Source organism: Oreochromis aureus, linkage group 14, assembly GCF_013358895.1.
Source record: "Oreochromis aureus strain Israel breed Guangdong linkage group 14, ZZ_aureus, whole genome shotgun sequence".
In the NCBI taxonomy this organism is placed as follows: domain Eukaryota; kingdom Metazoa; phylum Chordata; class Actinopteri; order Cichliformes; family Cichlidae; genus Oreochromis; species Oreochromis aureus.
The window spans coordinates 1,837,007-1,854,325 of record NC_052955.1 but is presented as its reverse complement, the minus strand read 5'-3'; the positions used below and the strand labels follow the sequence as shown (position 1 = coordinate 1,854,325).

General features: G+C 42.9%; 1 protein-coding gene across 1 annotated transcript in view; it reads left to right on the top strand.

Moving 5' to 3' along the window:
* The first annotated feature begins 1,652 nt into the window (after positions 1-1,652).
* The window catches only part of col4a3 (collagen, type IV, alpha 3), a 30,247-nt gene continuing 14,580 nt past the window's right edge, over positions 1,653-17,319 (top strand). Inside the window, exons 1-18 of the mRNA XM_039597994.1 lie at positions 1,653-1,801; positions 4,236-4,420; positions 4,599-4,691; positions 5,129-5,224; positions 5,433-5,503; positions 5,695-5,883; positions 7,739-7,907; positions 7,986-8,078; positions 9,514-9,618; positions 9,836-9,930; positions 12,964-13,114; positions 13,369-13,482; positions 13,566-13,733; positions 15,683-15,772; positions 15,862-15,996; positions 16,239-16,337; positions 16,789-16,878; positions 17,008-17,147. Of these exons, the coding sequence (XP_039453928.1) occupies positions 1,653-1,801; positions 4,236-4,420; positions 4,599-4,691; positions 5,129-5,224; positions 5,433-5,503; positions 5,695-5,883; positions 7,739-7,907; positions 7,986-8,078; positions 9,514-9,618; positions 9,836-9,930; positions 12,964-13,114; positions 13,369-13,482; positions 13,566-13,733; positions 15,683-15,772; positions 15,862-15,996; positions 16,239-16,337; positions 16,789-16,878; positions 17,008-17,147 (2,232 nt within the window). The remainder of the gene's footprint in view (positions 1,802-4,235; positions 4,421-4,598; positions 4,692-5,128; positions 5,225-5,432; positions 5,504-5,694; positions 5,884-7,738; positions 7,908-7,985; positions 8,079-9,513; positions 9,619-9,835; positions 9,931-12,963; positions 13,115-13,368; positions 13,483-13,565; positions 13,734-15,682; positions 15,773-15,861; positions 15,997-16,238; positions 16,338-16,788; positions 16,879-17,007; positions 17,148-17,319) is intronic.

Here is a 17,319-nt window from a genome sequence, read left to right as displayed (position 1 = left end):
GATCCAGTAATTTAGGTCAGTATCGGACCGATACGTAATATCGGATCGGTCCATCTCTAGTTTGTACATGTCACAAGCAGCCCTGAGTTTCCTCAGTCAAATGGACTCATCAAAAAGAGATGGAACTGATTTCTATTTGAACCTGTTACATCTACGCAACACGCCACGAGACAACATTCTTGGCTCACCAGCACAGAGGCTGCTATCAAGGCGAATGCGGTCAACCCTTCCTGTGTGCAAAAAACTGCTAACACCAACAGCGAAAGTGACAACCACTATCAAAACTCAACTCACAAAAAAGCGTAAAATTCAAAAACAGCACTGCGACAAGTCCAGCAAGCTGCTCAGTCCATTAACACCAAACCAGGTGGTGAGATTACAAACACAGAGAGGACATGACAAGATTGGAGTTGTAAGTAAGGTATGTGCTGAACCTCGCTCTTATGTAGTTGAGTTGGGTGGAAAAGAATACAGGCGCAACAGACAACATCTTCTGCCTGTGAGCGATCCTCAACCCGAAAAGCTCGCTACAACACAAAATGAACTGGACACATCTCGACGAGCGGATGAAACTAAACCCAATAAAGCACAAACCAACAAACATGAAACAATTCAAGTTCAACTTGACCCACCACAACTTGGCACAAAACAGTCTGAACAAGAGATCACACCTACAAAATGGTAAATGGACTGTATTTGTATAGCGCTTTACTAGTCCCTAAGGACCCCAAAGTGCTTTACACATCCAGTCATCCACCCATTCACACAAAATGCCAAGTACGCTCTGATGACAACTTGTACCGAACCAGATCTGGTAGAGTGTCTAAACCAAATAGTAAATACGTGGATTAAAAGCACACTGATGCTGTATTTTCTGTTTTGAAATGTGTTGTCTCTCATGTTATGTTGCATATTTGTTGCATTTATGACAATGATTACCGTGAATTTCATTTGACATTTGAACCTTTATTTTTTTGTGTGTAATCCATAACCTGAGAAGTTCTTCCATTACAGTGGTGTTGTTTGATTTGGGTTTGCCTGAGAAGTACAAAACTAAAAGAAAAAACAAAACTGAAAAGGGGGAAGTAGATAACAGTAATGTTATGTTTGTCCATACTGCCTGCCGTTGCTGCTGTTACGGAGGTTTCCAGCAGGTGTCGCTGTGGTTCTCTCTCACCTAATTGTACTTGCTGTTACGAGTGTACAAACGTTCATGTTGGCTGCTAATAAACACCTGGCATACAGTTACAGCGGACTGATTATTATAAGCAACAACAACAACAAACTTTATTTATATAGCACATTTAAAAACCAGTGTACCAAAGTGCTTAACATGCAAGAGGGTGAGATGAAGTAACAGGGAAGGATGAGGGCTATGGCAAGGTACCAAAACGTGCTAGCAGGTTGAATGGCATTAAAACACACGAAGGCAAAAGAATTGCATATAAAAGCATAAAAGAAAGCTAAGCGTAGAGGATAAAACAATCAAAAAATTAAAAATGAATTAAAAGTAATTAAGAATAAGCCGAAGATAAGAATAAGCGTTAAGCTAACTATCAAGCAAGTGTTAAATGGTAGAAAAGGCGAGGCTAAATAAGTGGGTTTTTAACCGCGATTTGAAGGAATGGATGGAATCAGACTCGCGTATAGCGATGGGGAGGTTATTCCATAAATCGGGTGCAGCCAAGGCAAACGCGCGGTCACCTCTAGTCTTCAGCCAAGATCTTGGCAGCACCAAGAGTGACTGGGAAGATGATCTTAATGCTCTAGTAGGGGTGTATGATCTAAGTAGCTCAATGAGGTAGCTAGCGCTATATTGTTAATAATTCGGAAGGTAAGCAGCAAGATTTTGAATTGAATGCGGTACTTAACGGGAAGCCAATGCAGATCAGCAAGGACAGGGTGATAGAGACACGCCGCCCACTACCAGTAAGGAGACCGAGCAGCTGCATTCTGAACAATTTGGAGTCTATGGAGGAGAGAGAGAGTTAAGACCAAGTAAAGTGAGTTGCAATAATCCAACCTAGATGTCACAAAGGCGTGGATAAGCTTTCCAAGGTCCCTATGTGGAACATAATGTCTGGCCTTGCTAATAAGACGCAATTGATGGAAACAAGATTTAACAACAGAAATGGTAAATGGCTTGTTTATCGCTTTACTAGTCCCTAAGGACCCCAAAGCGCTTTACATATCCAGTCATCCACCCAATACACACATTGGTGATGGCAGCTACATTGTAGCCACAGCCACCCTGGGGCGCACTGACAGAGGCGAGGCTGCCGGACACTGGCGCCAAGGCCCTCTGACCACCACCAGTAGGCAACGGGTGAAGTGTCTTGCCCAAGGACACAACTACCGAGACTGTCCAAGCCGGGGCTCGAACCGGCAACCTTCCGATTACAAGGCGAGCTCCCAACTGTTGAGCCACGATCGCCCCAACAGAAGACACTTGTTTATCGAACTTAAAAGAGCTATCCAAAAATACACCCAGGTCACTAACAGTGTCGGTGAGGAAACTATTAAAGGAACCGAGGGCGTCACGGAGTTGGCCACGGGGGACTCTACTGTCAAACATGATAATTTCCGTTTTCCTGTCGTTTAGAATTAGAGAGTTACCTACGAGACAATTTTTGACCTCACGCATGCACTCGCGAAAGCCATACAAAGACATAGAGGGATCATCAGTTAGCTCGAAATACATCTGTATGTCATCGGCATAACAATGATGTGCGATGTTATACTTCTCAAAGATTGCGCCTAAAGCTGGGCAGACACTGTGCGATTTTTTTCAGTCGCACGATTCAGCTCCTGCTCAAACTGTACGATTGACTCGCAGGGGTTAGAAGTTCATAGGTCATGATGCAGGGTCTCACACTATACGGCCCGATGCTCTGATGCGACCCGAGTGCTCACACTGTGCGTCCATAACATGAAGGTTATAACAGAAAATCTGTCGCTCGCTCTCCCTCTCTGTCTCTCACTCACACAGACTCACACCACCACCATCAACTTTGCTAAAGTGCTAATGAAAAACATTGATCAGGCAGCTGTGATTGAGCAGCGGTGTAAATCCAACTCTTTTCACGGTTGTTGTGGTCGTGATAATTTTGTGAGGCCACATCGAAAAGGCTTGGATGAGCTTTCCAAAGTTCTACAAGTGCCTCCATCGCTTGTGTCCAGATCACACGCTGCACCGCCGTGCTGCTCCGTCTTTTTCACCGACGTTTATGTGTTTGCGTGTGCGCAGTGTGAGCGGCTGCGGTGACACCCTCACGACCAAGCGATTGATGATCAGGAGCTGGTCGTGATGTGTTAATCGCTTCTCGTTACCCCATGTATTCTACACGATGCCAAACTCGGGCCGATCACCAAAACGGTCGCACGACTCAAAAATCGGCTCAAAATGGGCCAAAAATCGCACAGTGTAAGCCCAGCATAAGGGGAGCATATACAGTGAGAAGAGCAGGGGGCCAAGGACAGATCCTTGAGGCTCGCCGCAGGAGACAGGTGCAGCAGAGGAGAAATAAGGGCCAAAATTGATCGAGAAGGACCTATTAGAGAGGTATGACTTAAAACAATCTAGGGCGCCACCTCCAATGCCAATTGTGTGTTCAAGCCTCGCTAATAGGATGTTATGATCTACCATATCAAAGGCCGAGGATAGATCTAGTAGAACCGAGACTGAAGAGCGTCTGGAGTCAGCAATCAGAAAGAGATCATTGAGGACTCTGAGCAAGGCCGTTTCAGTACTGTAACAGGGTTTGTAAGCAGACTGAAATTTATCATAGATGGCATTCGTATCCAAATACGGCTGGAGTTGTGAGAGAACGATCCTCTCCAGTATTTTGGACAGGAATGGAAGCTTAGAGATCGGCCTATAGTTCCCAAGATCGGTATGATCAAGGTTCCTTTTTTTTAAGAACGGGCTGGACAACAGCGTGTTTGAAGGCTAAAGGAACAGAGCCTGCAAGTAGAGATATATTCAAACCTACAGTAGGTAACATATATTATTATCTATTATCATAAAATGTATATTTATTCAGTTTTCGTCGGTCTTGTCTGATATTGTGTGCTTAGCATGCAGCTGAAAAAAATTGCTGCTGGTGCCCGTTTCCAAAATAAAAGCCTTTTTAAAGGCTGACACTTTACTCAGACTTGGCGCAAAGAAATATGAATAATATAATAATGAATAATATTCAAGGTTATCAGAAGCTGTTCCTCCTCTTTGGTGACAGTCTGCCATCCTTCACTCCAGGTGTTCCTTTGCCTGGTCCTCCGGGGATACAGGGACCACCTGGATCATTTGGACCAAAAGGAGACCGAGGAGAAGAGGGCCCCTCCACTGTTGGCCCCACAGGCCTGACTGGAAAGCCAGGACTTCAGGGTGCTATCGGAGAGCCCGGAGAACCAGGAATACCAGGTAATGTTTCATTTTAAACATGTGGTGTCCCTCAGGGAAGCATCCCGCACCCTCTGACGTTTGTCTTTAAAGCTTAAAGAGAATAAAGACGAGAAATTAAAAGAGAACATAAACTAAATCGCAGCACTACCAGCAGCTGAAAGTCGGTCTGATTTAATGTGTCTCTTGTGACTGTCAGACTACCTCGAGGGAGGCGCAGGACTGCCAGGACCTAAAGGTTTGAAGGGCTCGATGGGACCTCTTGGAGAAAAAGGCACGAGAGGACAGAAGGGTGAGTGGGAGAGAGCTGGAGTTGTGGGTCATGTAATATAAACGTTTGTGTGGCCCAATGTGGACATGTGTTTCACATCAGGCTTTAATACAAAGAATTTCTACATGGAGGTTGGAATGAGATTTTTGATTTTTGAAGAACCAAAATAAAACTTCAGAAATCTCTTTCAGTACAGCTGAGCCAAACCAAAGACATCAAACTTGTTCTGTTTGAAGACAAACTTTTTGTTCAAACATTTTTATGTTGAGACAAAGCCAACCGGAGTTTTTCATCCAGAGTCATCGCAGCTTCATTACTACTGATACAACAAACACTGGTTAAATAAAATACAGAAATATTTTCCATACTACAGTTTTTTTGTTTATTTTTTAAGAAGTTGGACTTCCTGGTGCGTTTGTCATGATTCATTTAAAAACCGACTGCTTGGTGTTTACTAGGTGAGAAGGGGGAGATGTGTTTCACCTGTCCTGTTATTTCTGCTGAGCCTGGACCCCCAGGTAAAAAAGGAGAGAAAGGTGATATCGGGCTGCCAGGTAAGAACAGCGGTACCACCTGTGTGTGTTAGCCAAGTTAAAAGATAAAATGTTAGTTTTTAGTTGTTTGATATAATCCTAGCTGCCACACAATGAAAACAGCCAACGATGATGTTTTAAACATATTATAATGTCATAAATAACTCACCCTGGATCTTAAGCAGGTAAGTCTTAACTGTCTACCTCTGTGATGTCATTTTGGTTCCAGGCTTGGCTGGTTTTCCTGGATCTAAAGGTTTCAAAGGACTGAAAGGTCCTAGAGGACAACCTGGTCCACAGGTGAGTGAAGCATCACCTCAGCGTCTACTGTTGTATTTCATCATTTATAGACACATATTGATTAATCCCCTCATATGGGCTGAGCCCAAACCTTCTGGGATCTTCAAACTTTGACTGTTGTCAATAGATCCTGTAATTATGAGTAAGTGTGAGTTAGTTTCACACAGTGTTTGACCCTCACTTGTTGTCAGGGTTCACTGGGGTTCCCTGGCTACCGGGGACTCTCAGGACCTCCTGGTGACCCAGGCATCATGACGAGGGTGGGGCAGAAGGGTGAGGAGGGATCACAGGGAGATCCGGGACAACCGGGATACCAGGGAAGTGATGGACCTCCAGGAGTTCAAGGATCAAAAGGTCTTCAGGGAGCAAAAGGAGACGATGTGAGTAGTCACGGTTTTCTTCAGTCTGCCGCAGACTCGAATGTATTTACTCAGTACTGTAAGTAATTGAGGGAGTTTACTTGTATTTTGTGTGGATCAGATGTACAAACTTTACAAATCAACTTTTTTCAAAAAAAATGTAGTACTGTGCAAAAGTCTTGTGTCTCAAGTCTCATTTCTTTAGATTTTGCTTCCAAGGATTCAGACTTGTACATTTTAAAGTTCTCCGGCTTTCTGACGGTCTTTGAATGCTGTTCCACTCATTTTCAGTCCAGTCCTTGTACCTCACCGTTTTTAAAGGAATGGTTTTTCTCTGTAAGCCTCTTAACTCTGGTAAATGAAAATGTCACGAGAACTGGACTGAAAACCAGAGGAACACGTCTGATGGGCATCAGCCCTCATCACCTGTACAGAGCAAGTCTGGAGAGGAGCAACAGTGGACATCTGTCAGGATTTGGTGCTGAATTTCCACCAATCGTGTTGGAGATTTGTCAGAATTGATGAAATTATGAGTGCAGAAAAGTACCATCAGGTTTTGATTCACCACAAAATACCATCCGAGCCATCTTTATGGCCGCAACTTCATTGTTGAGTAGGTCAATGATCCCAAACCACAGCAAGTTGATTCAACAAGACATGGATCGGAAGCCTGAAAAGCTATTCCTGAAGCAACTGCAGAGAGCTGCCTCAGAGAGTTCAGACTGTGCTGAAGAATAAAGGCAGTCATAACAAATATTCACTTTCAAGCTCGTTTCAACTCTACAAACTCAGTTTTTGTCTAAAATATTGGAATTCTATGTATGTTTGCACGTTTCAGTAAATCTCTGCACATGTTACCCATTTTCCTGCAAAAAAAACGAGTGACGCAAGACTTTTGCACAGTACTGTATGCTTTGCTATATATTACGAATATATTACATATCAGTTAACCGATTGAACTGATTGAGACTGTGTCTGACTATGATTCTCTCTTTGTTCCACATTCACAGAGAGAGAGAAAATATCTACAGATGATTCATAAAATCATAAAGTTAGATCCAGAACTACAACACAGAACTCCTTCCTGCACATGCATGAGGGAGACTATCGCCCTCCAACCTCATCTAGTTTTACTTCAAATACTATTTTATAATAATAATAGTATGAAAATCATTTCTGTGTAAAGATGGCAGAACCAATAACATTTGTTGTATTTAGGCTGCTAGCTGGCAAAAAAGGCTCTTTGTGGTGCGAAGGAAGCGCCCATGGTTTGGTACTGATGACACGTCTTAAGTCAGTAAATTTGGATTAGTCGTATGCATCTTTGATCAGCTTATTACAGATGCTAAAAAAGGCACATTTGTTCTAAAATCCAGAGCCTTAACACCTGCTGTTTATATCGTTTGTTGCCTCAAGGCACTTTATATTGTGAGGTAAACACACTCCAACAGAGTGTATTTACTAATTCTGCCACTAGATGGAGCCACAGTTAGTGCCTTGCTGATGGTGTCTGTGAAGGTTCTCAGTCATCCAGCTCATCGTAGTCAAAGGAGTTTGCAAAGAAAAGCATCTGGACTTCTTTAAGTTGGTTGAAGACGTTTCACCTCTCATCCGAGAAGCTTCTTCAGTTCTAGGGTCAAATGGCCGAGAGTCTGGGACTAAATCTGGGACTCTCGGCCATTTGACCTTAGAACTGAAGAAGCTTCTCGGATGAGAGGTGAAACGTCTTCAACCAACTTAAAGAAGTCCAGACACTTTTCTTTGCAAACTCCTTTGACCTTGCTGATGGTGGCTTTTAGGAAGAAACCATCAAGTTTTAACAGTTTCTCAGGTCAGGTGTGATTCAGTGAAGATGGTTTGCTGTTCTCTCCTTCAGGGACCGCTGGGGCAAAAAGGAGACAGGGGCTTGTGTGGGTCCCCTGGTCCCAGGGGACCAACAGGGCAGATGGGACCTTTGGGACCTCTTGGTATTGGCGAGCCAGGGCCTCCAGGAAGTAAAGGCAACATGGGAGACCGTGGAGAGCGAGGACAACCTGGACAAAAAGGTAAATCTGCCCAGGAATAGTCTGGAATTGAGAGGAGAGGGATCAGACACAAAGCTAACAGTCTGTTTCCTGTTTCAGGTGAAAAAGGTGCACAAGGAAATATGATTGTTTCTCCAGGAGATCCAGGTCAGAAAGGACAGAAAGGTGTATTTGGAGTCTCTGGACCGGAAGGTGAGACAAACAAATGTGTCCATTTATGTTTTACTGACAAACCCAAAGAGCTTTAACCAAATCACCACAACTGTTACCTCAAGGTGCTTTGTGTTGGAAGGTAAACACTGTTTTCTTACAGTAATTGAAAGAAAACCCCAACAATCATACGAGCCAATGTATGCCAGCGCTTTGGCAACAGTGGGAAGGAAAAAACAAGAAGTAACAAACTGAGACTAAGACATGTGGGCTTGACACTGGGACTGGGAAAGAAACAGACATGGAGACATGACAGACGAATGAATGAAACACGGAGAAATGAACACGGGAACGTGAAGGCAGAACACAGAGAGAACACACAGACCCGGGTACATGACAGGAAGACTGACAGAATAGCAGAACATGGAGATGAGACGAGGACAGGCTGACACGAAACATGAACAACAAAAAGCATAAATAATGTAGCCTCAGAGAAACTAAGGAAACCGGGCTCAAGGAACGCTAATACAGAACTTTGAACATCCATCCATCCATCCTCATCCGCTTTATCCAAGGTCTCGGCGGGGCAGCAGCCTAAGCAGAGAAGCCCAGAACCTCCTTCATCCGGGGAACACCAAAGGCGTTCCCAACTTACTTAGAACATACGTCAAGAAAAATCTTACAAAGAAGGAAGACAGGATAAAGACATGCTGTGGAAGAGAGCCAGAGATTAATAACAAGTACGATTCAATGCAGAGAGGTCTGTTAACACATAGTGAGTGAAGAAGAAACACCCAGTGCATCATGGGAATCTCTGGCAGCCTACGTCTATTGCAGCATAACTAAGGGAGGATTCAGGGTCACCTGGTCCAGCCCTAACTATATGCTTTAGCAAAAAGGAAAGTTTGAAGCCTAATCTTGAAAGTAGAGATAGTGTCTGTCTCCTGAATCCAAACTGGAAGCTGGTTCCACAGAAGAGGGGCCTGAAAACTGAAGGCTCTGCCTCCCATTCTACTTTTAAACACTCTAGGAACAACAAGTAGGCCTGCAGTGTGAGAGCGAAGTGCTCTAATAGGGTGATATGGTACTACAAGGTCATTAAGATAAGATGGGGCCTGATTATTTAAGACCTTGTATGTGAGGAGCAGGATTTTGAATTCAATTCTGGATTTAACAGGAAGCCAATGAAGGGAAGCCAAAACAGGAGAAATCTGCTCTCTCTTTCTAGTCCCTGTCAGGACTCTTGCTGCAGCATTTTGGATTAGCTGAAGGCTTTTCAGGGAGTTTTTAGGACATCCTGATAATAATGAATTACATGAATTAGATGCTTAAATTTAGTTACAGCGTTTCAGAAAGAGCACATCAGTCAGTGATTCCACCTGCTGGAGATGCACACTCCATGACATCCAGCTCTTTTTATCGCTTCTGTCTCGTTATGTTCACCCCCTGATTCACCTGTGTTCTCTGCTGGTCTCAGGTGCCGTGGGAACTAAAGGACCAAGAGGAGCTTGTGGTTCAAAGGGAGAAAAGGGAGATAAAGGATTTTCAGTCCAGGGACCTCCAGGCTTCCCAGGCGTCAAAGGTCAGTTCAGGAAGAGTTTTTACATGAACTAATCTTGAATTATTATGAATGTTGAGAATGAACCCCCCTTCCTAACCCTAACTCTATGTTTTACAGTTTGGCAAACAAAAAACAAAGACTTTCATGTCATAGCGTTGGAGCCTCTGAGACTTGGAGTTCACAGGGTTAAAAAAGGTCCTTATCATCATTTTAGTTAATAACTTCTATATCATCTCAGGAGTGAAGGGTTTCCCAGGAGCCCCAGGTGTACCAAGTTTTGGCATTAAAGGACGAGCAGGACCATCAGGACCTCCTGGGATGCCGGGACCAAAGGTAACTCAATCAAACAGAAAGTTGTTACCATAAACAAACTGAAAGGGACCAACATCCTCGGCAAACTGTGACAACACAACTGGTGAGAGATAAAGACTACCCAACTCCAAGGCAACAGTGCTAATCGCCACAAGACTGCGTTTTCTGTGTTTCCAGAATACACTTTTTTAACACAGCCCATAAAAGTACCAAAAATGGTTGTTGTTGTCACCAGTCACAACTGTGACCTCAGAAGATTAGTTGTTCTCCAAAGTTTCTGCAGTTGGAGGACAAATGAAAAACATACAGTCAGGGAAAAGATTATCTGAACTGATTTTGTGAGTTTGCCACTAACAAAGAAATGATCCGTCTATAATTCAATGGTAGGTTTATTTGAAAGTTAGAGACAGAACAATAACAAAATATCCAGAAAAATGAATTTCAAAAAAGTTAAAAATTAATTTGCATTTTCATGAAGGAAATATTTGGAAGTATTTGAACCCTCTATAAATCAGTAAGATTTCTGGCTCCTGGGTGTATTTTATACAGGTAACAAGCTGACACTGGGAGCCTCAACTTGTTACCTGTATCAAAGACAGCTGTCCGTAGAAAAAAAAAAGTCCAGAAAGACATAGATGAGTGAGTTTGGTTTGGAAGAACTTAACTGGCCTGCACAAAGTCCTGACCTCAACCTGACAGGACACCTTTGGGATGAATTAGAGCAGAGAATGCGTGCCAGGCCTTCTCGTCCAACATCAGTGTCTGATGACCTCACAAATGCTCTTCTGAAAAAATGTTCAGAAATTCCCATAAACACTCCTGAACTTCGTGGAAAGCCTTGCCAGAATAGTTGCAGCTGTTATAGTTGCAGAGGGTGGGCGGCATCATATGGGTTAAGAATGGGATGCATCATCTATGGGTTAAGAATGGGATGTTACTAATATGCATCTGCATGTGAAGGCAGATGAGTGACTACATTTGGCAGTATAGTGTACCTGTGGCTTCATTAATGATAGAATCTCTTTTTGGTTTTAGTTTTCTGTTTCTATTCAATTCAATTCAATTTTATTTATATAGTGTCCGAATCACAATAACAGCCTCAAGGCGCAGAAGAGGCCTGTAGTTCGTCAAACTGAAGGCTCTGAGAGCCTTTATTGTACAGTAGATACAGAGAAAACCCAACAATCATATGACCCCTATGAGCAAGCACTTTGAGCGACAGTGGGAAGGTCATTAAGAAAACTCCCTTTAACAGGAAGAAACCTCCGATTTAACAGGAAGCAGAACCAGGCTCAGGAGCAGGCAGGGGCCATCTGCTGTGATTGGTTGGGGTGATGAGAAGGAAAACAGGATATAAAGACATGCTGTGGAAGAGAGACAGAGATTAATAACAGATATGATTCGATGCTTTATATTGTACAGTAGATACAGAAAACCCAAGAATCATATGACCCCTATGAGCAAGCACTTTGGCGACAGTGGGAGGTCTATTAACACTTGTTGATTCAATGAGTGAGAAAGGTGACTGGAAAGGAAAACTCAATGCATCATGGGAATCCCCGGCAGCTCACGTCTATTGCAGCATAACTAAGGGAGGATTCAGGGTCACCTGGTCCAGCCCTAACTATATGCTTTAGCAAAAGGAAAGTTTGAAGCCTAATCTTGAAAGTAGAGATAGTGTCTGTCTCCTGAATCCAAACTGGAAGCTGGTTCCACAGAAGAGGGGCCTGAAAACTGAAGGCTCTGCCTCCCATTCTACTTTTAAATACTCTAGGAACAACAAGTAGGCCTGCAGTGTGAGAGCGAAGTGCTCTAATAGGGTGATATGGTACTACAAGGTCATTAAGATAAGATGGGGCCTGATTATTTAAGACCTTGTATGTGAGGAGCAGGATTTTGAATTCTGGATTTAACAGGAAGCCAATGAAGGAAGCCAAAACAGGAGAAATCTGTTTCTCTTTCTAGTCCCTGTCAGGACTCTTGCTGCAGCATTTTGGATCAGCTGAAGGCTTTTCAGGAGTTTTAGGACATCCTGATAATAAAGAATTACAGTAGTCCAGCCTGGAAGTAATAAATGCATGAACTAGTTTTTCAGCATCACTCTGAGACAGGATATTTCTAATTTTAGAGATGTTGCGCAAATGGAAGAAAGCAGTCTTACATATTTGTTTAATATGTGCATTGAAGGACATGTCCTGGTCAAAATGACTCAAGGTTCCTCACAGCATTACTGGAGGCCAAGGTAATGCCATCCAGAGTAAGAATCTGCTTAGATACCATATTTCTAAGATTTTCAGGGCCGAGTACAATACAACTGAGTACCTCAGTTTGGTCTGAATTAAGAGGCATCATCTGCCCATTAATCTGCCCAGGCATCATTAAATGTTCTATTTTCTTCAGATATTTTTCTTTTCTTACATTTCTCCCCATGGCCTACCTGGGGTTGAAAGTCTCGATAAATGCACGGCGTTTCGGCGGGTATACCGGCTTTCGGGAGTGTGACTCTTATTTAGATAATAAAATATCATTTTATTTTTATATTTCAAGATCATGATATTCCAATTTAGAACTACAAGTTAAAAAAGAACTAACACCAATAAAATACCGTTCAGCTAAATACTTTTACAATTTTTTTCCCAAACCACGGAGCCGCAGTATAAAGACTAAAGAGCCGCATGCGGCTCCGGAGCTGCAGGTTGCTGAAACCTTGATTGAAAACTGATGCTACCGTTTAGTCATGTTTAGTGGAGAATCTTTGACCTGAACAAAGACCAGTGATTTGAATAAGCAACAGTACTGTTGAAAGCATTTGTGTCATCGCTTCAGGCAGCTGGTTTTCTGACATTTGTAATAAACTATTATCTGTCACATGTTGGTTTGTCTGACGTTCAGACTCACCTCAGTCAGCTCACACTTATTAAGAGCTGATTAAATAACTTCTTTATAAGGTGAATATATCAGAAGAAGATCAGAAGATTATATGAATCATTGTTTGCCAACTGGTTATAAATTTCATTTACTGGTTTCCTGTTCTGCTGCTCTCTGTGGTCTCAGGGGGAAAGGGGTTTTGGTTTTCCAGGCCCAAAGGGTCAGTCAGGACTTCAGGGAGAAGATGGCTCTGTAGGACCTCCAGGTGACCCTGGACCTCAAGGAATAAATGGAGAGCCAGGACCACTGGGACGAGCTGGTCTGCCAGGATCCAAAGGTAGTTAACCCATAAACTGATGATCCAGCTCTGCTGATTCAAGGGCGAACTGTTTAGCAACAAATTATGTTTCACAATAAGATCGAGAGGAACTTTGTGTAGGTGATTCTCTATGGTTCTCTAAGAAAGGGAGAAAATACGTAAATGAATGTCCAGAGCCAGTTATTATGTTGTAGGGTAACCTACCCAAAAAAGTCTTTGACAGAAATGCATTCAAGTCATTTACACTTAAACTGAGGTGAAGTATTTCTCAGGTCACAGAGGTTTGTGTGGTGTAGCTGGTCCCATTGGTATTATTGGAATCTGTGTACCTGGACCTCCTGGACCTGATGGAGAGCCAGGACCGACGGGCTTCACTGGATTTCCAGGTATCACATCCGACAACTAGTCTGGGTAGAGTTGATGTCACCAAACAGAAACAGATCTGCTCTGATACTGTCCTCTCCTTCAGGGTGCCGAGGCCCAAAAGGTTTGAAGGGAGACGCTGGGCGGCCTGGCACAGGAGTATTGGGGATTCAGGGGCCATCTGGGTCCAAAGGGAATGTTGGAAAACCAGGACCTATAGGAACGATGGGACCACAAGGCCAGAGAGGTAGTGATGGGGAGCCAGGAAGCCCAGGTGAGGAGGCATAACCAGTGTTGCTCGGTTATATCTGTGATATGAGTATTTCTGTGCATGGTGCATGTTTCAAGTTTAGTTTAGTGTCTTTTGTCAGTGAAAAGTTTGATGGGGAAAAATAGTTTAAAGATGGACTAAAACTACATTTTTGATCTCAACCTATACCAGAGTGCTGGTGACCCACTGAAGGGTAGGGTTAGATTCAGAAAGCAGACAATGTTCCCTTTAGAAGGAATTGTTTTAGCCTCACAGTTCAATTTTCATAGCATTTTTATTTGAGTATAACAATAATAATAATAATAATAATAATAATAATAATAATAATAATGATGATACTAATAATAATAATAAAAAAATTTATTTATAAAGCGCCTTTCAAGACACCCAAGGACACTGTACAATAGATAAAAACACATAATAGATCAATGACACAATAAAGAACAATAATACAAAAGAACAAGATAAAATTAACAAACAGTGGGTTCATTTTGATTCGATTTGAACAGATGGTTTTGAGTTGAGATTTAGGGTAGAACCAATGTTTCTTATATCTGGGGGTAGAGAGCTCCACAGCCTGGGAGCAGAGCAGCTGAAAGCTCTGCTTCCCATGGTGCTGAGGTGGAAGGAAGGTACAGCAAGCTGGATAGAAGAAGAAGATCGAAGTGAACGGGCAGAAAAGGTAGTGCTTAACAGGTCAGAAAGGTGCGAGGTTACGAATGGCCTTCGCAGGGAGCCAGTGAAGTTCCTGAAGAACAGGGTGATGTGCTGGTAGGAGGGGTTCTGGTAATAATGCTTGCAGCAGAGTTCTGAACCAGTTGAAGCTTTTGGAGGGATTTATGGGGGAGACCATGCAAGAGAGAATTGCAGTAGTCAGTACGGGAGGTAACGAGACTGTGGACAAGAATCGACATAGACTGGGTGGAAAGAGAATGACGCAATCTGTTTATGTTACGTAGATGGAAGTAGGCAGAACGGGTGAGATTATTGATGTGAGATTTATAGGAAAGTGAACTGCCGAGGATGACACCGAGGCTCTTACCTGAGGAGAAGAGAAAACTGTGGAGTTATCGATAGTGAGTGAGAAATGGTTCGCTTTCAAAAGGCTGGATTTGGTGCCAATAAGGAGGATTTCAGTTTTATCCTCATTGAGCTTTAGAAAATTCGAGCTAAACCAGGACTTTAATTCAGATAGACATTCTGTGAGGGAAGAAGGAGGGAGGGAGAAGTCAGGCCTGCAAGAGAGGTATAACTGGGTGTCATCAACAAAACAGTGAAAGTGAAAATCAAATTTGCGGAAAATGGTACCAAGAGGGAGGATGTATATTATGAAGAGAAGAGGGCCTAAGACTGAGCCTTGGGGTACACCAGAAGTGACGGGAAATAGACGAGAGCGGAATGATTTCAGTTAAATAAACTGGGAGCGGTCGAGGAGATATGATTGAAACCAGGCTAGGGGTGTGTCAGAGATGCAGACAGAGGAAAGTCTGCTTAGAAGGACGGAGTGAGAGATGGTGTCGAAGGCTGAGCTCAGATCCAAAAGTACAAGAATGTTGAGAAGACCAGAGTCAGCTCCGATTAGAAGATCATTAGTGACTTTAAGTAAAGCAGTTTCTGTACTGTGACATGAACGAAAACCAGATTGAAATCTCTCGTAGATGTTATTATTAACCAGGTGTACATGAAGTTGAACTGCAACTACTTTTTCAAGTATTTTAGAGATGAAGGGTAGATTAGAAATCGGATGGAGGCTGTTATGTATGTCCCATAGGTAAAAAAACTCTAACTCTAACCCTAATCCATGAACCTTGTGCATCTTTAAGACTGGTAGTAAAGTTTTTGATTGCTAATAAAAATGAAACAATAGTGTAAAGATGTATGTATGGGCAAATGAAATAATTCGTGTTTAATGTTATATTGAATAGCAATATCAACATATATTTGTTTTTTAGGAATCAGAGGAGACATGGGTCCTCCAGGACCACCTGGGATTCCAGGAGATGACGGGAAACCAGGAGAGCCTGGACGACCAGGACCAAAAGGTTTCATTTAGCCACCAGCGAGTCAGTTATTTTCACCAAAAGTCTGTCTGTCTGTCTGTCTGACCCTTCTCTGTTACTCTGCCTCTCAGGTCAGATGGGTGCAAATGGGTTCTGTGGCTCTCAGGGTGCTCCGGGACCTCGAGGGGACCAAGGAGAAACTGGACCAAAAGGACTTCAGACAAACATTGAGATATTTGGAGAGCCTGGAGAGAAAGGTTTAGCAGGTAATCTGTTCTATTCTATTGAGTATCACTCTTTAGTGTTGAAGCTTGTATTTATCGTGTTACATTCTCTCTCAGAGTGGTTAGCTGAGTTTACAACACTAACCTGTAAACACTAGCCTGCCGGTGCTGCTAAAGCTCACTGATTAACACAATTTACTGTATATGATTTCTTTAATTTGTTAGACAAAGTGGATTATGTGCCTTCATTACAGTGACCTGTCTTCTTCCTTTCTTACTGTCAGGGCTCAGAGGCCTCACTGGCGATAAAGGAGACAAGGGCTTCTCCGGGCCACGAGGCCAAGATGGAACCAAGGGTCGAACTGGAAACTGTGGGCCTCAAGGTGAACTGTCATGTTAGGAAGTTTGTGAGAGTTGTAAACAAAGTGTAGTCTCTCTGTAATTTCTTTGTATCTGAAAGAGATAGGGGTTAGGTTAGGGTTAACCCCGACCCTAACAAGGGGATGTCAAGTTGACCAAAATGAGCATCCCAGCCAATCATCACCAGCTTTCAACACTGACTGCTGGCACCTAGACCACTAAGCCTAAATCTTCTCTTCCAACACTGTGTGAGAGCCATGTTAAGGATATGCACCTCACTTTGTGTTCTAAAAATGGTGTACCAGGGGTTTTCTCCATAATTTGCTGTTTTTTCTGGTGACACTGATTGCTGTCATGTTGTCACTTCTTGTCATGCAGTCTTGAAATGTGAAGCCCTGTTAGACACCAAAATTCAGACAGAAAAATTCTTATGATTCTACATGACTATCAACAACAACTGTATGTGTTTATCAGGACTTCCTGGTGACCCTGGTAGAGATGGAAGGAAAGGTCCTCCTGGTAGCTGTGGACCCCGTGGTGACAAAGGAAAACTAGGGGCACCAGGTAATGTCCCCCTGCCTGAGTGAAGAAACATAAAACATCTAAAATGCTTTTCTGTTGCAATGTTTCTCAGTATTAATTCTGGAAGGAGAGGAAAAAAATTTAAAGGCTCTCATGGTGTTTTCTCTCCAGGTTTGAAGGGTCAGAAAGGTTGTGCTGGACTTTGTGGTCCTCCTGGTGCAGTTGGAAGTCAAGGATACAATGGACCTAAAGGTTGTAAAGGAGAACCTAGTCCACCTGGACCAGGATCTAAAGGATATCCAGGAGATAAGGTGCATATAATTTGAAGTTCATATTATATTGGTTATAGTATAAAATATTTTCTTCATAAAGCCGTTTAAGATAAGCTTTATTAGTCCCACGCGTGGGAAATTTGTTATTTGTTTATGATGGCAGTTCTTCTTACCCCAGGTAAGTGCAGGGTTCGCTGCAGTGGGCATCCGT